At 40.8% G+C, this 19,036-nt stretch overlaps 3 protein-coding genes and 1 non-coding gene across 5 annotated transcripts; 3 read left to right on the top strand and 1 right to left on the bottom strand.

The window, feature by feature from the left end:
• The first annotated feature begins 815 nt into the window (after positions 1-815).
• On the top strand, positions 816-7,664 carry lrp13 (low-density lipoprotein receptor related-protein 13). 2 transcript variants are annotated; one of them, XM_044112824.1, is made up of 21 exons: positions 816-944; positions 1,022-1,168; positions 1,345-1,557; positions 1,638-1,835; positions 1,978-2,193; positions 2,268-2,497; positions 2,576-2,705; positions 2,856-3,040; positions 3,132-3,318; positions 3,524-3,736; positions 3,809-3,992; positions 4,063-4,264; positions 4,360-4,524; positions 4,688-4,888; positions 5,241-5,787; positions 5,864-5,980; positions 6,075-6,179; positions 6,254-6,481; positions 6,564-6,900; positions 6,983-7,088; positions 7,158-7,664. In XM_044112824.1, exons 1-21 carry the CDS (start codon positions 893-895, stop codon positions 7,167-7,169), a joined length of 3,975 nt encoding a protein of 1,324 aa, XP_043968759.1. In that variant the 5' UTR covers positions 816-892; the 3' UTR covers positions 7,170-7,664. The 2 variants fall into 2 exon arrangements, with proteins under 2 accessions (XP_043968759.1, XP_043968760.1); XM_044112825.1 differs by lacking the exons at positions 6,564-6,900; positions 7,158-7,664 and having other exon boundaries at positions 6,254-6,501; positions 6,983-7,089.
• A 1,145-nt stretch (positions 7,665-8,809) lies between these two features.
• Positions 8,810-10,507, top strand: LOC122828859 (mucin-5AC-like). The gene is made up of 3 exons (XM_044112826.1): positions 8,810-8,841; positions 9,268-9,347; positions 9,939-10,507. The coding sequence occupies exons 2-3, from the start codon at positions 9,285-9,287 to the stop codon at positions 10,467-10,469; spliced, it is 594 nt and encodes a 197-aa protein (XP_043968761.1). The 5' UTR covers positions 8,810-8,841; positions 9,268-9,284; the 3' UTR covers positions 10,470-10,507.
• Positions 10,508-10,935: 428 nt separating this feature from the next.
• Positions 10,936-17,302, bottom strand: rchy1 (ring finger and CHY zinc finger domain containing 1). The gene is made up of 9 exons (XM_044112827.1): positions 17,183-17,302; positions 16,269-16,388; positions 14,974-15,089; positions 14,565-14,643; positions 14,444-14,488; positions 14,256-14,314; positions 14,065-14,094; positions 13,645-13,765; positions 10,936-12,913 (listed from the first exon to the last, which is right to left on the bottom strand). The coding sequence occupies exons 1-9, from the start codon at positions 17,231-17,233 to the stop codon at positions 12,698-12,700; spliced, it is 837 nt and encodes a 278-aa protein (XP_043968762.1). The 5' UTR covers positions 17,234-17,302; the 3' UTR covers positions 10,936-12,697.
• Positions 17,303-18,808: 1,506 nt separating this feature from the next.
• Positions 18,809-18,879, top strand: trnag-ccc. Its single transcript has one exon. It is a non-coding gene; the product is annotated as a tRNA-Gly (tRNA).
• Positions 18,880-19,036: the final 157 nt, after the last annotated feature.

A 19,036-nucleotide genomic window follows, 5' to 3' on the forward strand; every position in this document is an offset into this window, starting at 1 on the left:
ACTTAATCTTTTCTCCTTTGGGCTCAACCTGTAAATCCAAAAGTGTAGGTCAATAGTGTAGGTCAGTGATCCCAAAACAAACGCAGCCTTTTCAAAGAGCTCAACAGTTGGTCAGGCATCTCCTGCTTCATTCTTCAAGAGGCAGACAATTTGTTACACAGAAACTACAGTTAGTATCACGGCAAACTATGACCTTTAATGCACTGGATATATAGAATATACATGAGAAAAAAAATGTGTGTGTGTGTGTGTGTGTGTGTGTGTGTGTGTGTGTGTGTGTGTGTGTGTGTGTGTGTGTGTAAACTTAACCATTTAGGTCAAATATTAAATATTTAAAATATGTCTAAGTAACATTTGAACAATTTTCCTTTCATTTTTGGAATCATGTTATTTTTGACCCTTAAAAAGATGGCTAGTCAGTGGATGGAGTTAAAACTGCAATATTCAAAGATGGCTTAAGTCTCATGTCTAATTAATGGGAAATTAATAGTTGCTTCAGATGCCTCACTTTATCATGAAGTCAATTATTAGTCACAGTTCCTCAATTCAGGATCCAGCACATGGACTCTGAAATACTTAAATAAATACTAAAATAATTTGATGTGATTTTAACAATGAACTTTTTTGTTGTTTTTTTTAATGTTATTATTTCTTTACATTAATTTACATATAGTTTAAATAAAATAGCACACATGCAATTCTTAATATTTGGCTATTTATTTTGTGAATTGTGGCATTTTTGTTGGCACTCTGTACAGCTGCTCCTAACATCTCCAGCAGCTCCGCCCCTACTTAGTTGTGCAATTAGGCTCAACAGGTTGCATCTGGTTCCTTTATAAGCTGCCTCGCCAGAACGTCCTCGCCTCTGGTTTGTTTCGACTTGCCTGTGGCAATGGGTGGTCAGTTATGGTTTTGTGTGGGCTTATTGGCACTGTTTTTACAAGGTAAGCAAATATATCTCCCCACTATTTTGGTGTGTGTTTATATGTTCATGATTTTGTTTTTTTCCCCTCTCCCCCAGCTGGAAGCTGTCTTAATCGTTGCAGAATGGGGTATAGTCTCTGCAAGGATGGCTTAGAATGTATCCCCTACAGCCATGTGTGTGATGGAGAGGAGGACTGCAAGGATGGCTCTGATGAACAGAACTGTGACATAGGATGCAGTGCTGGTATGACTGAAAGTGTTAAATTTTTGCTAAAAGTTGTCTATCTACCAACATCCTACATGGCTATACTGCTGGCCAAATGTGTGTTTCCATAATGCTTTCAGTGAAGTCTTGTTGCAATTTTTTTTTTAAAGTGTGTATGTGGCCTGAAGTTCAACCAAATGCCTGTTTCCAAACAGACCAGTTCCAGTGTGCCCATGGTAAGAAGTGTATAGACAAAGATCAGGTATGTGATGGTGTACCTCAGTGTCAGGACCGCTCGGATGAACAGCAATGCCGGAAACACCCTGAAGACTGTGCTCACCACTGTGATGAGAGCCACTGCCTGCCTGTGAACTTCATCTGTGATGGAGAGAAGGACTGTCTGGATGGCACCGATGAGGCAAACTGTGGTATGTGGCTTCTGTTTTGATCTTTGGTTCTAGGGTGGGCAGTTTTCAACTTCAATAGTGTGTTTGTGTGTGGTTTTCAGAGGACCAAGAAGAAGCTGGAACAACTGCAGGACCTACTCCGACCCCTACTGGTCAGTCTCGTCCCCTCAGATGTGGTTTGGGCTCCCAGATGTGCAAAGACAAGTCAGACTGTGTCCATTACAATCATGTCTGTGATGGAGAACCAGACTGCAGAGATGGCTCAGATGAGGAAGGTTGTATCTCAGATTGTGGAACTGGTAGGTGACCTAAACTGGCCACAATCTGCTTAAAGTAAACTATACCACCACTAATAAAAGGCATTTTGTAGTGGTGACTGCTACATCTTGCATTCATGTTTTGGTACTCTTTTAGCTGAGTGACTTTATAATCCTGCTACAGACCAGTTCCAATGTGCCCATGGAAGAAAATGTATTGAGCGAAGTAAAGTGTGTGACGGCGTGCCCCAATGCCAGGACCGCTCTGATGAAGTTGCCTGTGCCAAGCACGTGGAGGGTTGCGCTCATCTGTGTGACGAAAACAGCCGCTGCGTCCCGGGCAGTTTCCTGTGTGACGGGGAGCAGGACTGTAGCGACGGCAGTGACGAGGCAACCTGTGGTATGCTTGCATGAGTTCACAACTTGTGTCGCTGCTCCGTCGCTGTGCTCTAACATGCTATGGCCCTCCTGTAGCTGATGTGCAGTGCAGCTCTACAGAGTTTAAGTGCCTCAGTGGTCAGTGTGTTTTGGCCTCAATGCGTTGTGATGGCCACCCTGACTGCCGGGATCGCTCAGATGAGGAGGGCTGCACCAAGCCACCGGTCTGCACAACCAAACATCGCTGCCCTCACAGCAAGGAGTGCCTGGTGCAGGAGTGGCTCTGTGATGGAGACCAGGACTGCAAAGATGGCTCAGATGAAAAGGTGCTGGTTAATGCACTTTCTTTCTTTGCTCTGGAGTTGCACAAGGACTCTAGCATGATGGTATCCCTTCTACTGTAGGATTGCCCTGTGACACCAGTCAGCTGTGGTGCCTTCCAGTGGTCTTGTAAATCAAAGACCCAGTGTATTCCTACAATCTGGAGATGTGATGAGATTAAAGACTGTGACGATGGTAGTGATGAGATGGAATGTGAGTATATGCCTATTTAACTGTAATTGAAAAAAATTCATAATGCATAGTTTGCTTTACATAATAGATGTCCAGAGACTGCAAATAATTGGTGTACTTTTGGTTCCTAGAATTCTGACTCTTTGTGTGGGTAAAACTTGAACTACACAGGTGGAACGGGAACATGCCTCCCTCATGAGTTCCAGTGTGGCAGCCAGGAGTGTCTGGATCCAGTCCTTGTCTGTAACGACATTGCCAACTGTGCAGATGGTTCAGATGAAGGGGGCAGCTGCCAGATGGCCTGTACTGCAGCTGATCGCTGTACAGAGGGCTGCCACAGCACACCCCAGGGACCGGTGAGAGGCCACTTAAAATGTGTAAACAAAGCGGTGAAAAGACATAAAACTGTACAGTAGTGGATTGACTTTATGTGAATTCTATTTGTAGCGCTGTCGATGCCCAGCAGGGTACAGGCTGCTGGAAGATGGTCAAACATGCACTGATGTAGATGAGTGTGAGGCCCAGGCACAAAGTGTGTGCAGTCATCAGTGTGTTAATTCAGCTGGGTCATACCACTGTGAGTGCCAGCCAGGCTTTATAATGGAGGCAGATGAATACCAATGCAAAATCACAGGTGAAGTATCCAAACGTTCGGGGGGAGGAATAAGGTTATTTGTGACACTTGAACTGTTTTCTCAACAGTTTTTGTATCCTGAACTTTTAAATGCTACAAGAAGAGTTTGTCCCAAATGTTCTTTTGAAAACTTGTGTACATTTGTAAAGTTTACCCATTGCAATTTGCTCCTTACACCATGTATATTGTTGCAATCTCTTCATAGGCGAACCATTCCTGTTGGCATCTGTCCAGACAGAGTTGTACATGTATGGTTTGCGCACTGGAAGCCTAGATGTCTTGTCGTCGTCTGCCAAAAAGGCGATCTTGTCTATAGACTATGACTGGCGGAACCAGAAGGTTTTCTGGGTTGGTGTGGACACTGAAACGATCAGGTGGTCTTCTATTGACCAGAAGACTACAGGAATTCTCACTAAAGGTTGGGGGTGGCAAAACACTTTTGCTGACATCTGAATCAGTTTAAAGCATAATCTAAATGCTCCTGTTAAAGGTGTCCGGGCAGACTCTGTAGCTGTAGACTGGCTTGGACGGAACCTGTACTGGATTGATGGTGTAAATAGTCAGATTGTTGCCATCAGCCTCGCAAAAGCATCTGTCAAGTCACTGGACCAAAGCATCATCCTGGATGAAGAGTTGGACCAGCCTCGCTCTCTGGCCCTACTACCACAAAAAGGGTTGGCTTAAAAAAAGAACCTTAAAAATAAAATCTGTACCGAGCTGACATTCCTACTTATCCTCTCTTAGGCTGATGTTTTGGACAGAAATTGGCAACTTGGTTAAGATTGAGCGAGCTGGCATGGATGGGTCTGAGAGGAAGGCAATCGTCAACACCAGCTTGGGCTGGCCAGGTGGCATTACAGTAGATGTCCTTTCAGAAAGAGTTTTCTGGACAGATGAACGACTGAAAGCAATTGGGTCTTCCACACTAGATGGTAACAATGTGAAGGTAAATGAAACCAAAGGTTCTCTCAGGATTAACTGGCTTTGAAAGCAAGTAACCTAACAAAGTTCATCAGTTTAAAGCACTTGATCACCTGTCAGATTTTCCAGCTGAAGGAGACTACCAATCCTTTTTCTGTGGCTGTGTTCAATGACTTGCTTTACTGGTCTGATCCAAAGAGGAGAGTGGTGCAAGCTGTTCATAAACTCTCTGGTAAGAACAGGCAGGTTATCCTGAAGAGACCTGGCCAACCTTTTGCTATTAAGGTGAGTTTTGTCTAATTTAGAACTGTAAATGCATGCTAGAACTGAACCAGATGTTCAATTGATCCTAATGTTCTACAATAGTGTCCTGCTGCAATGTCTTCCACTGTCGAGTGTAAACCTAGGCTTGCTGAAAACCAGTTTCTGATGTCTCCCGTTTTTTTAGATTATGCATCCAATAATGCAGATGGACACTGAGAGCCCATGCAAGAAGATGGCCTGTTCCCACATGTGTGTTTTGGCACCAAGACGCAAGGCTGTGTGCAAGTGTCCTAGTGGTCTGTCTCTTGCTGAAGATGGTCTGCTCTGTTCTAGTCTGCCCAAATCAACATTCCTGCTGCTGTTGTTGCCACCTAATGTCACAAAGGTTTGCTCTAGATGTCGGTTGTGTAGTTGCTTTGAATTCAGACTTTATATTTTCTTGGCTAGCTCTAAAAGTGGGAAAGAGACTGCAGCATGGTGACTAGGTTGCCTGTAAGGTGGAACACAAGGGGTTATTTGAATAGCACTATTCAAAGTCTTCTATAGGACGAAGGGAACATGAGGAAATCAGTTCTGGTCCTGCAAACTCAGTCGGCAGCAGCTCTGTCAAAAAAGAAAAAAATCTTTGCTAAAGACAAATTGACTCTTGAACCAATGGAACTTCAAAATTCTTTAATGTGGTGAGTGCAGTCAAGAAATCTATTTTAATGACCTGCATATTTAATATATTTCTGCAGATCTATTTTCAAGCCCAACAGGCAACGGAGTTAAAAGGCTGGCCTGAGCAATTGGCAATGACAATCCCTGGTGCAAGTGATGCAACAATCATGGACTACAGCTCACATGATGACACTCTGATCTTGACAGATGCCAGCGCAACTTCAGTAAAGTCCTTCAAGCTGAGAGGCTCAGGCTTGGTTGCTCAAGGGCAGATTCTCAAACTGCTAGATGACCAAATCACTGCCATGGCCCTTGACTGGGTGACCCTTAATATATACTGGAGCAGCAACAAACAGTCCCAACTGCAGGTTACGTCAAAAACCGGGGCATACACAGCCATTCTAATAAAAAATGGGATTGCTGGAGTGGGTTCCATTGCCCTTCATCCTAAAAGTGGACAAGTTTGCTTTACCAACCTAAATCTGAAAGATGCTGGCAGCAAGGCCACAGTAGAATGTGCTTACATGGATGGCGGAGACCGAAAGGTTGTTTGGAAAGATGCGGTTCAACCCACATCTCTAGTGTTTTCTAGTACTGGGGACACAATCTACTGGGCTAATGCAGGTAAAAGTACATCAGAGTAAAGTTGTTTGTTCTTTTATTTATTTATTTATTTTTTTTAATGACAAATGTTTTATAGGAATGGGGAAAATCAGTCTTGTCAAAACTGATGGCTCTGGATACAAGGAACTAGAGGCTGGTGATGGGCTGACTGCCGTAGCTCTTGGTGACATGCCAATCTGGATGACTGTCGGTGGTAATGTCAATACTGCTGGGGGGGACATGCTACAACCAACATTTAAAACTTAAATGGTATATTTCTAAATGACATGCCTGTCAATTACCCTCAGATATGACAAGACTCTGGTACAAAGAAGATCAGCAGCAAAAACTATGGTTTGAGGTCAGCACAAAAGTACTTGGCTTGAAAGCCTACAGCAATTCTACTCAGTCAGGTAAGTGACAACTAAATTCCCAAGGGGATTTGGTGCTGCTTTAAAATTCTAAGGCCAAGTCTCATTCTCTTCAGGTTCCAACCAGTGTGCAGCAAACAATGGCAACTGTCAGCACCTGTGCCTCGCCACCCCAACAGGACGGACGTGCAAATGTGCCCATGGCTTCAATGCCAAAGACACAAACTGCAGCCCTGATCAAAGCTGCTCAGCTGGTGGTAGAATATGTCTGGACCAAACCTGCCTGCCAGTTGAGAAATTCTGCGACGGGCATGCTGACTGCACCGATCACTCGGATGAAAACTGTATGTAACCTTTAAAATGGGTAAGCTGTACAGCTAGCTTCAAATTTCACTAAACCACTGCTTGAAACTGGTTTTCGTTAAGGTGCTGATGCCAAGCTAAAGCCAGAAACGGAGGTCTCTACTCCAAATCAGAGTACACTTCCTCCTCACACTCCATCCCCAAAGATGAAGTCAGGCAATGCTGTAGAGGCTCTGGAGGCGGCGGAGTGCAGACAGAATCGTTGCAGTGGGAAAGGGCACTGTGTGAAAATTGATGGGGTCACTACATGCAAATGTTCAGAGGGCTACAGTGGGGCATCTTGTCAAGACACTGCACCAAAAGGCATGAAGGGCCCCATCATTTATGGTGCCGCAGGTCTCTGTGGCATAGTTGTCATTGCTGTGATAGCGGTGGTCCTCAAAATGAATGCTACCTCAAGGTTTCTACGCTTATTCTGAATTTGAAGTGTACATATTCGAAGTGTGTGCGCCACAAATTTAATGGTATCCCTCTGAATACAGAGGAAGACTGGATGCAACAGTGGAAACCAGCATGTCTGAACTGGAGAAAAAAGTGGAAACCACAACTGCTGCACAGAATGCCCAGGCAACTTCAGAGAAGCAAGAGGTGGTATTATGAACATGGAATCTGTTTACTCCTGTTTTAGCTGATCTAACTTCCTGTTTTCTCTTGCAGGAACCAGTATAGTCTATGGATTAATTCATAACTTTTTTTTTTTAAATAAAGAAATTGCATTTTCAGTTGGCTTGAGGTGTCTTCAATATTTAAATCACTTTGTGCAAAAGAAAACTGTTAAAATTGTGTAACAATGTCTCTCCTGCTCCGATGTACATGAGGAGGTGGTGCACTTGGCAACTCTGAATTATCTGACAGTCTTCCAAAAGCTTTGCTTAAGATATGAATTTCAAGTTGTGAAAAGGTAAATTGTCATTCTAAAGTCTTAAACACACATGTGGAGCACTCCAGAAGTGAATTCGGTGACCTAAGAGGAAACTCTGAAATGGGAGCAAGGGCTAGAATCTCTGCAGTAAAACATGGCACTAACCTGCCTATGATTTTACTTCAATTTCAAGTGAAGTGGATAGTACACCTACTGTCCACTTCAAGAACACAAATGACGAGACAACTGGGGTGCAGACTACTTGCTGACATTTTACAAGCTGCGACTTGTAAAATGGTCAAGGTCAAACTTTGAACCTGAGGAGCAGATGCTCACACTGAAAGCTGTCTAACAGGAAGCAAAGCAAGATTTGACGTCTGGAAGATAATTTGGTCTGACGATTCTGCATAAGCATACTTCATTCCTGCTTGACAGGGTGGAGGATTATTTTTTTTGGCCCCTTCATAATTAAATGCCACACCCTGCTTAAATTACACTGTTTATCCCTTTGGCAATGTTTCAGTCTTTTGTTGGCTACTTCCAGTAAGGAAAAGGTCCATGTCATAAAACTTGGAACATATCCAACTAGCTTTTAAAGCCAGCACTCTACCCAGTCACCTATGGGATGTGGTGGAACATGAGTTGCACCTCATTGAGTAGAAACTGCATGTTGATATGGACCAAAGTTTGCCCTAAATGTACACCATAAAAGGTGGTTCAAGGTGTATGTAGTAGTGAGTACGAGGTACATCTTGCTTTACATGCAAGGTGTATTCGGAGCGTGGAGGGGTACATTCAGTGTTGGAATAAAATTTGCAGCTTCCCCCCTCCCCCAAACAAAATAAGGGTCATGTCTCAGTATCTGAAAACTAAGAAGCTCCTTAGCTGACAGCTTTTAAAATTTGAGCACAACATCCTATGACTCTGCTACCTGAAGAAATCTGAAGTTATGAGAGAATATATGAGGCATCCACCTACTTGCATTCTACCTGTTTCTTCAAATACAGCAGCGAGGACAATGATAGTAGTGATGGTAGCAGATTCTGATGGTTAGTGAGATGAAACTGCTTCTAGGAAAACTTTGTGCGCACATTGTGCAAACATTGTCTCCGTGGCACCCCAGTGTATTGTTCTGCCCAGAATCTAGATGTTATTTAAAGTGTGGACCAAATTCTTCCTATTGTTTACACAAAAACCACAAATCATATTTACTTTGGCCGTGAGACCACTTCTGGTGCGCTCATTCTCTCATTTTCCAGTAAGAATTTTAAATGCTTTAATTTCAGTTCCTGTGTGGGTGTTAAATGATTCAGCTTCTATAGTTCGAGAGTTTATCTACAATATAATAAGGACTTTTTTCCCCCAGATGATGGATTGCTGCTACGTATGTAAACAGCCATATAAAAACAGGCCCATCTCAAACATTTGGTTCATTCTGGACATAGAAGAGACACACATCGTCTTGGAGGTACTGCTGAGGTAAGCCTGAAAAGAGCATTACCTTTTGTATGACACAGTGCAACATGTATTAGGAGACATACATTCCTTGTTGGAATTAATGTCTTTACTTTTAGGGATTTGAATGATTTGCTTGAATAGTTTTTTTTTCCAGGGTACGACGACCAAACAAATATGGTTTAAGAATGCCATAGCCGCTTTTGTGTAGAGGTTGAAACCAAATGAAAGGAAGTTACTCAGAATGTTCAAGATCATCCCTAAAACCCGTCGACATTTTGAACCTGTTATAAACTGGAAGCTTATGGAACAACAGTGTCACTGTCAATATGTTGGTAACCGTTTCATCCTGAAATAAGAACGGTTCAAATATGTCAAGAGCCTAGAAATAAAATGACCTGTATTGTAATATGAGGCATCCACCTACTTACATTCTACCTGTTTGTTCAGATATAGCAGAGGGGACAATGAAAGTTACAGGGGTCTCATTTTGGGCAGCCCTTATGGTGACGTTGGTGACATCTAAACCGGTGAGTAGCTCTACTTCTCTGACTTCCTTTTACTACTTAAAGGTGCAGTATGTAACTTTTATATTTAAAAACAAAAAAGTTTTTTCCACCATATTTATTTAAACTGTCACCGTGTAATATAAGACGGATAATCTGTGAAAAAATGAATGAATAAATAAAAATAAATCAAGCTCCTCCATCTACTATAACAGTCTGCAAAAGTGCAGTGCTACTTGAAAAAAACAACCAATCGGAGCCATGAGGAGGGTCTTAGTGCTGTCAATCAACCTTGTGTATGAAGTTCAATGTGCTAGTGGTTGAGAAACAACTTACAGTTACAGGAAAACAGTTCCATGTCATTGGTGGCTATGCTAACTAGCCCAGCATTCATGAACACAGAGCACAAGAGAGGAGGGCGGGAGTGATTGACACAATTAAGACCCGCCTTCTGCCTCTGATTGGTTGTCTCTAGTCAGCATCCGGAGAACTGGCAGAAGATAGAGCGTCATGACATTATACATATTGTTTTTGTTGTTTTAAATAAAAGTTACATATTGCAGCTTTAATAAATAGGCCAATTACCTGCTTTTTTTTCTTTTCTTTTTTTAACAGTTTTGCCTACATGCGGAAGATGATTCCTCAAAATCATCAGAGTCCAGTGAGTCGACGTCATCAGAGGAGACCGAAGTCCAGTTCGGACCCTCACAACCGGCGCTAACAGACTCAGGCCCGCAGACGGAGCCCCTGGACTCCAATCTTTCTTCATCCACAACCGACTCGGGAGCGCCGCCGGTGCCTGAGGATCCACAGACCTCCACAGACATAGACCCTCTCCAGCCCATCCCACAGAGTCCCTGTCAGACCGCTCTCCATGTGGACGGCTCTCTCGGCACAGCACGCGACTCTCCGGATGCCGCCGTGGCAACAATCACAACGAAACCAAAAGGCACCGGCGCATACGAGGGCCTCCAGCGGGAAGCCACCCCACGCGCTCCTTTGCAGGTCCTCACACGCACCCCTCTGTCGGTGTCCACGGTCACGCCCTCCACCATCCCCGAAGACGCCCCTGCTACCAGTTCGGATTGTTTGACCGTGCAGCCCGCAACAGCCGAGCCGGCGCCCCCTCGAGGAGACAGCATATGAGGAATTAGGCCATGTGGACTTGAAGTTTTGTCACAATATTTTAGCGGTACTACTGTGATAACAATAAAGGTGACATTAAGAAATATTTATTATTTCATTTTAAGGAATGACATATAGTCACACCAACACGGCTCTTGGAAAAACAGACTCATTTGTAGGCCTTTAGGGCACCAGTCACATAAATAAGTAGAATTTCTATTACTAAACTTCACATTGTAACTGAATTGAATCATTTCCACCACCCCCAAAATCTATTGATTCTTTTATTGAACAAACAGTGGAGAAAAATTTAGAATCTTACCACGATAAATGATAAATATGATAAATCCCTGCCCCTATGAGGTATCACATCCCTGTTTATGAACGTTGTGTCCGATTTTACGATTTAACCAGTGGGAATTTATTCACAATGATTCTAATGTTAATAAATGCTACGTAAACACAATGAAACATAGGAATTACAGTCTCTACAGCATAACTGAACCGCTTTATTAGTCAAATCAATACAAAGACACCTCAAATGTTTTATAGAGTAAAACAAAGACAGTCTGTAGTTACATGTTTCAATTAATACAATAGTACAACACAGTAGTGCTTAATGGTCAGATTTCCTTACACTGAATAACTGCAAGTTGTTACAAATGTTAAGCATGTCCTCTTATACGGGGACATTTTTCACAGCAGCCACATCCACCGACTATCTTGACTAAATATTAAGCAATAAATACTCAACATCTGGATACATGACAGCTGGAACTTTTGTCACACAGAGTTCCACAGTCCAACAAGACTGGGAACAACAATACAGGTCTAATTATGACCCATCAGCACCAGGTCTGTCACATGCAAATATAGCTGTTGGAAGTTTTAGTTTAAGAGTGAATGACCTTGAAGCCAAACACAGGTTTAAATGATTTAAGTGGGGTTGTGTTGAATATTTATGAGAAGTCTGAATCTTTGTCAAAGGGTGAGACCGATTTCTGAAAACGAGTTCTCACTGGAAAGCCAAAGAATTCTCAGATCTTTCTGAAAACATGGAGAAAAACTGAATTCTTTTTTACACTTTGTGTTGATATTTTCTAACTTAAACAATTACATGCAGCTACTAAAACATGCTACTGCTGAACGGTTGATGGTCATGGAGTCACCATCCTTCTTTCCCAATTACTGTAATTTTTTGTGGGGGGTGTTCAACATGTGGAAATAAGACTCTGGGCCAATTTGTTTAATATTTTTAGCAGCTCAAGTGCATAAAATTATTCACAGCATGAGGCATTTGGTTAGGGTTGCTTTCAGAACTCAGGTTTTAACATTGTTCTGGTTTGAATTGCATTAATTTTTTCACTTTATGCTTGGGATATTATTTTGTAGTAAAAAATCTTTTCTCCACCTGTCTGGAGCGTAGAGCCCCTCCCTCACATGTTGCTGCACACTGCTGATCAGCTGGCCGCAAAACGGCTCCTACATCTTTTCGTTTGTCTTTCCTGTGAATGAAAGCTGTTGGGTAATGTCACACATTTCTGTGTCAATGAACAAAAAGTGTAACAATTTCATTCAAGGTCGTCGTACTATGAAAGTCACACACCGACTGAGATTCCCACGAGAGTGTTTTGGTAAACAGTGACCTGATGACTGTTTACTGGTAAGATAATGACTTCTTGTGTGTACTTTATACAACCCACTGAAAAACAATGATAAAAGATGAAGCTACTAGTTGAGATTACTTTTTTTTTTTAAGATGGGAGTTTTATATTCATAAAAATGGATTTAGACGGAATTAACAATGCTTTCAGCCATTTAAATAATCCCTGCAAGAACAAAAAGGCGAAAACAGCAAGTGTTTTTTTTTTTTTTTTTTTTTTACAATAAAGCAACAACATGCTGCATACCTATTTCTGTTTTTATTAGGCATTTTCCAAAACTCAAGATCGTCTGTAAAATTTCACGACATGCATTATACAAATTACATGTCTGTTTAGTTTGTTTTTTTTTAACCAGGGCATATGGCACAAAGTCAGCTGTTTTCAGGCAGCTATGTTAAGACCCAGTTTATTACAGTTTAAAAGCATTCAGGTCTGTGGCTGCAAACCGTCTGTCGGTGTTAATTAGAGATTCAACAATTCCTCCTTGATCTTTCATGTTGAGGGAAATGAATGTTGTTTTTATATTAATATGTTTAAGTTCATCCATCAAATGTCAAACGCGGGAAAGTCACTGCCTCCTGGCTTTTAATGTGGCGTCTGGGATTCGGGTTGGTCCTGTGGCTCCACCTCGTCCTCCGTGTTCAGGTGTGAGGGCTGCTGCTGCTGCTGCTGCTGCTGCTGCTGCTGCTGCTGCATGAGTCCTCCATCCTGCGCTGTGTTGTAGGAGCCACATTCAGCGCATTTCATCCCCAACACGTGGAAAGGCACGGTGCAGTGGGACTGGCAGTCGTTACAAATAACCTGGAGAAAAAGAAGGACGGGGGTTAAAACATTTTAACATCTGTCAATCTTTGTGTTTGCTAATTGCTGCTGGCTAGTCTGAAGGAGCTGAGTGGGCGAGTCATGGGGGAGGGCTGCTCTGTGAGACGGAAGCTGTGAAACTTAAAGACCAATTTAGATTTAAGACTTTTCTTAAGAGCTTTCAAAGACAACTATGAATCAAATTTAAGACCTACATCTGCATAGAAACGTCACACAGCCAAGTGGTAATGAACTTGCACTTACTCATAATACCTACCTGGCTAGCTATGGGTATATTAGCAGCTAGTTACAGGTAGCTTCAACCGCCGTAAGTCATAGAACACAAAAAATATGTCTCAAACCTTTGCCTGAAAAGTCTCACAAGAGAGGGGGGAAAAAAAGAAGAAACCAGATTAGCCAGTCCTGGCTAGTCAAAATGTAAGACCTGTGATTAATGTATTTAGAGACAGACTTACTTTCTTAAAAATGTATTTATGACTTTTATTAAATTAAGGCTTTAATTTATGAATTTAAGATGGTTTAAGGGTGTGCGGACACCTTGTCTCACACTGATCCAGGTGCTGGGAAATTCTGAAAGAGCGAATATTGGTAGAGAGAACCATTTCACAGCATCTCTTTGTGAGATGGCAGACTGAACGACAAATAGAATTTCCTGTCGTGATTGATACATTTTTCTAAAACTTCTCTGAATGCAGTTAGTGAGTTCTTACTTTGACAGTAGCACCCTGGTACTCAGCGGGCATCGGTGACTGAGCGATCTCTTTGTCCATCATTTCCCAGTGTTTGTCCATGTTCCAGGCAGAATGCATGCAGAGAGGGCAGCGGTACGCGCTGAAACAAACACACACACACACACACACACACACATTCAGCACACTGTAACACTTCAGTAGATCTGTAAGTACACACTCACAGGTCTGATATTTTAACTTGAGCCATAAAGGACAACAATGTTTGTCAGTTTAACTTTAGACAGAAATGAAGGGGAAATCAATTTCTTCCCGACAATCCAGAATAATGAAAAACTGCTGATGACATTAACTTAACAGCTGAATGTAGACAGCAGTAACTTAAGAGCACATTTCATCTAACTAATGTCACCAGAAACAAAAAGGATTCATTCCACTTACTCTGTTCTGACCATGTCTTCAAAGCAGGTCCTGTGAAAAAAGGCAAAAGTTAAATGTAATATCATGACAGATCTGCAGTCATAGAATCTGAACATAAACAGTGATATGCATGTTTCCATTGTAACAACGCATTCTCTGCTTGCTCTGATAAAAGGAGGGCTGGAGAAACACGCGCTAAAATCCAGGCTTACTTGTGTAAAAGATGGCCGCAAGGAAGAACGTGAGCGCCAATCCGGGATGTGTGAATATCCTGATCAATCAAAGAAAACATTTCAGACTGGAAAAGTGAATCTCAAAAAAAAAAATATAAATAAATAAATGTAAACAAAAGTGTACATTAAAACTAGACGAGTGTGTGTGTGTGTGTGTGTGAGATTACCTCCATACACACTGGACAGTTCTGCCTTGATACGTTCTCGACGCACTGAAATGAAGAGGATAAGCCGTAAACCAAAGCAGTCAGCGCAGGAAATGTGTAGTTGTAGATTCATAACAATCACCTTGTGGTTTCCTCGCAGGTCCTGGGCTAAGCACAAATTACACTTCTGACAGTGAAAGTATTTCTCTCTGGGCCCGATCCTGCGAAAGGAAAAAGACAAAGTGTTTGTCTCTGAAAGTCTGGAGTTTCTGGAGCGTCTGCGTCGCCACTTTAAGTTGAATGTTTTTGACAGATTTGACTGTATCTTTTTACCTCCATAACCTATAATGTGGGGGAAAAAAATAGCTAAAGAGTTACAAAAATACTGTTTTATTTTATTGCTCACATCACAATATGGTGGGATTATAATCTCGCAATAAATTCAAGTGTCCTGTTTATCACAAATCCATTAAGAAAGTAGTGATTCTGTATTTCCGTTGAGTGTTTCTAAATCCATCACAGAGTTCCTGCCTGTTCCCACAAAGACTCACCTGCATATCCCACAAGGCTGACAGTGGTACTGCTTCTTATCCTTGTCAAACAGGTGACAGATATCGCAGTAATACTCCCCAAACTGCGCATGACACTGCTTACAGTTCTTCTGAGCCTGGAGGAGCAGAAACCAACACATTACCTTTTTTCACCCCCTTTGTTTTATGACTTGAGCTAATCATGATACAAATCTATTTCCTTGAGTCACAGGAAACAAACGGGTGTGTGTAAACATCTGACTGAAAGTTAATCGTACAGAAATTCAAAATGCAGCATGTTCCTTCAGAGAACAAGTAAAAGAATAAGTCTCTTTGCCCTCCTGTGTTGTGCACATGCACAAACTTTCCAGACGTAAACAATAACATTCAATGTGTCTATTAGTGTCTGTCACTAATAGACAGACATTCTCTCTTCTGCTATGAGAATGGATAACCTGCTTCTGGGGTGGAATTTAAAGAAGTCCTAAACTAATTTCAAGATCCTTCCCAACTGTTGTTGTTTATTTTTTTTCCTTTACCAGTTCGGCCAAGTGCTTTAAAGTTCTGTAAAGTTGTCTGTTTTTTTTGTTTTTTCGTTTTGATCGTTTCATAGTCCTGCTACTGACAATAATAATTTGTTGCTGATTGAAAGACTTAGTATGTCCCATTTGTAAAAACCTTTACCCAAGTAAAACTTCACAAGATTTCCTCATTTTGTTTTGTTTATTATTTTTTGTTTTAAAAAAAAATACATATTCATTCTCCTGATATTACTACTTTATTCTGGTAACGTTATGACTTTATTCTCATAGTGTTACAACTTTTTTGCCATACTGCTTTTTTCTCTTGTATTATTAGTATTTTTTTTACAAGTTTATTCTCGTATTTTTCAACCTCATTGTCATACGGCTTCATTGTCTTATTATTAGGATTTTGTTCTTGCAATATTATCACTTAATTCTCATGAGGGTTTTTTTCTTTCTTAGCCCTGCCGCAATCCTCCGTGATGGTTGTACTATTTTCCAAATCTGGAATCTACTTTGATCGAATTCATCGTTAAAAGCCAAATATAATAGCGTTCATACTGATGATCAGTGTATGTAAACCTCTGACAAGCCCAATGTACATATGAACTACCATTTTGTTTCTGTCAAGGTAATTGCTGTCAAAAACATAACATCAAAAGAAACTAAACATTTTCTCATTATTATTATTATTATGAACTCTCGCCTTCCTTTCTAGCCTCCCAGCTGAAACACTTTGCCACAGCCTGAGCCCCATCTTCTGTTTTTTTTTTTTTTTTTTTTTCCTGTTACCTTCTGCAGAGTTTCACACTCGGAGCATAGAACCTCCTGGACTTTGAAGCGGTCCATCTGGTGGTTCTCCTCTGCATCGTGGCAGAGCCGACACACGTACAGTTTCCCACAGCATGGAGCCTGCAGAACGGAAACACACCGACTTGTGACTACACTGAGGATTTACAGACTGATTTGCCCGTACGAGCAAGAAGCTCTGATTCGGTTCAGTTAAAGACATACTGTCTTGAATGGAAAACAAGAACAAAAACAGATGTCTGTGTATTTTCAATTGTGGATGTCTTGAGTGGCAAAAATATTAATGTTGGTCTTTGCGTTTGTTTCTTGTATCCAATAGGCAAGGGCCTTGCTTTAAGTTTTGCTAGAGAATAATGTTATAACTGAAATAAGTGTAGGGACAGGACATTGTTGGTCTTTTAAACCATTTGCATATGATTTGTTTACTGAATTTGTAAAGTTAATCTATTCTAGTTACTACGTCATATTTACTTGTATAATGCCTTTACTGCACCTGGGTGCAACTTAGCTGTTTTAACAAATTCCTAACAGAAGTGAAGCAAAGTGTTCAAGAATAAATACAATCCAGTAGTAAAGCTGGGTAAAAAAAAAAGAGAGGCACATATGGCTGCTAAGCTAACGTAGCAGTTAGCACCAGTAGGCTTATGAGACAATGAATGACTTCTTTAAAGGTCTTTGCTTGCAGTGAAACTTTATGACATTATAAACGATTTAATAACTGATAAGTCACTAAAACGTTATATAATAACTCTGTTATAGTCAAGAAACGTTGGAATGACTGACAGGAGAGCGCTGAGGTGTCAGAACAGAAAATAACTAGACAACCAAGTTTCCACTCAAGAGGTTTCTCTTTTGCTCCGCGTACCAGAAATGATCTTTTTCTAAAATGTACTCACTTTCAAGAGGCAACTGCGTACATAATGCTGGCAGCCAACGGAAGAAGCCATGTTTACAACTCCAACGCCTAGCTCTTCTTCGCGTGCTTTCTGTTCCCAACCCCCTTTCTTCTTCTTGACTTTTATTTCCCCACCCGGAAAGGCCTGTGGTGGAGCTAACAAATTGACCGGAAGGCGCATTACCTCCATCTGCTGGACAGAAAAATAGTCACCAAAACGAATAATTACTTTTGGGAAATAGTAATTATTTCGCAAAAATATTTAGCAATTATTTGCACATTTGTTTTCAAATTTCAGTTTTCTAATATAAAATTTGTTCATGTTTTCATCACTGCATCACAATGGACTTTTCTCACTGCAGAAAGAGCGTAATCAAGGTTCGTTTACAATAACAAATGCATCGGCTCAGGGAATCAGACCATCTCCAATACCAACTACGTAATTTGGAATTTCAGAAAGATTTCTTGTCCAAGTTGTTCATAACCTGTTTACAATGTAACATACACAAAAATAAAAACAAATAATGTTGTTTCACTTTTTTGTCACTTGTCAATTGCAAACGTCAATATATATTAGTGGGGATTTATGTAATAGAACAACACCAATTAATACAACATTGTGAAGTGTAATAAGACATGGTTTTAAAATTTGTGCGCAAATATATTAACTGGAAATAATTTTCTGACAGGAAACAATCAGCCATGCACTCTGTAAATTTAGCCTTCAAGAAAGATCACCTAGATGAAACCATTTAAGGTTTTCCATAAAAGTACTACAGCAAACATGTGGAAGAATAATATAAACCTTTTTTTTGGCCTATTATGCAAAGTATTGTGTGTGGGGAAAAAACTAATACATGCACATGAAACACTGCAGTGGTTTCACGGAGCAGGGAGGATTATCTTTCTTCTGCAAAGATAGATATGGATAAGTACAAAGCAATACTGGAACTGAACTACTGAATTCAGAACTATTGAAGAGCTACTCCATGAGGAATTCTTGAAATGTTCTGCTTTATTGGTGGATCTCAAATGAATAAAAAAAGGAAAACAGTCTACAGAAGTAACAATTACAGTCATTAAGTATATTGATATTGACTTATTAAAGAAAATAAATAGCTCAATTTAAGTTTCTTTCTGATACCGTATTTCTCTGTTATGCTTCATGATCAGTTACTTTATAGCTCTGATCCAAACTGGTATTCACTCATCTTAACACTTAGTGTTATGTCAATTGTAGTGCAGATGGATTCCCCCTTCCCCTGTTATTATATAATGTTCTGTTATCAATAGATAGAGTTCCTAAAATTACTGGACCCTGCATAATTACTGGTAACCCTGACAAACATGCACGATACACACGAACATGTTAACATGTTCCATGCCAGGAGAACAAGTTGATTAATCAAGAACAATACAGACAGCTATTAGGTTATTTTAATAATCTTATTAGATTAATATTTTTCCAAAATTTCTGTGAAAATTAAAAAAGTATTAATGTGTCAGCTTTATAATGACTATAAAGAAGCGCAAACCAGAGTTAGTCATTAATTAGAACAATAATCCGGAACACCACCATTCCGGGTATTGAGGATGGATACGCTTTATTGTGAATCTACAGCATACGGCGCCGCTGGTGTAGTGGTATCATGCAAGATTCCCATTCTTGCGACCCGGGTTCGATTCCCGGGCGGCGCACGTGTTTTTCTTGTTCTTTTTTTTCTTTACATAGAATTATGGTTTTGCTATGTTGCAGGAAATGCTTTATTTCGAAAAATATGTACAGGACACACAAATCCAACAACCGTGACTTGAAAGCCCCATTTTTGTCTGTGGATATAAAAATAACAAATTA

This window comes from Gambusia affinis, linkage group LG03 (assembly GCF_019740435.1).
Source record: "Gambusia affinis linkage group LG03, SWU_Gaff_1.0, whole genome shotgun sequence".
In the NCBI taxonomy this organism is placed as follows: domain Eukaryota; kingdom Metazoa; phylum Chordata; class Actinopteri; order Cyprinodontiformes; family Poeciliidae; genus Gambusia; species Gambusia affinis.

What these genes read in the sequence shown, in the direction of transcription:
- lrp13 (XM_044112824.1), top strand. Translation starts at nt 893, where the DNA reads ATGGGTGGTCAGTTATGGTTTTGTGTGGGCTTATTGGCACTGTTTTTA. An exon ending in AAGATGGCTCAGATGAAAAG is followed by an intron (nt 2,498 to 2,575) that starts GTGCTGGTTAAT and finishes CTTCTACTGTAG; the next exon opens with GATTGCCCTGTGACACCAGT. An exon ending in TGCCACCTAATGTCACAAAG is followed by an intron (nt 4,889 to 5,240) that starts GTTTGCTCTAGA and finishes ATATTTCTGCAG; the next exon opens with ATCTATTTTCAAGCCCAACA.
- LOC122828859 (XM_044112826.1), top strand. Translation starts at nt 9,285, where the DNA reads ATGAAAGTTACAGGGGTCTCATTTTGGGCAGCCCTTATGGTGACGTTG. An exon ending in CGTTGGTGACATCTAAACCG is followed by an intron (nt 9,348 to 9,938) that starts GTGAGTAGCTCT and finishes TTTTTTTAACAG; the next exon opens with TTTTGCCTACATGCGGAAGA.
- rchy1 (XM_044112827.1), bottom strand. Translation starts at nt 17,233, where the DNA reads ATGGCTTCTTCCGTTGGCTGCCAGCATTATGTACGCAGTTGCCTCTTG. An exon ending in TACGCAGTTGCCTCTTGAAA is followed by an intron (nt 16,389 to 17,182) that starts GTGAGTACATTT and finishes TCCGTTCTGCAG; the next exon opens with GCTCCATGCTGTGGGAAACT. An exon ending in TGCGGCCATCTTTTACACAA is followed by an intron (nt 14,095 to 14,255) that starts GTAAGCCTGGAT and finishes CTTTTTTCACAG; the next exon opens with GACCTGCTTTGAAGACATGG.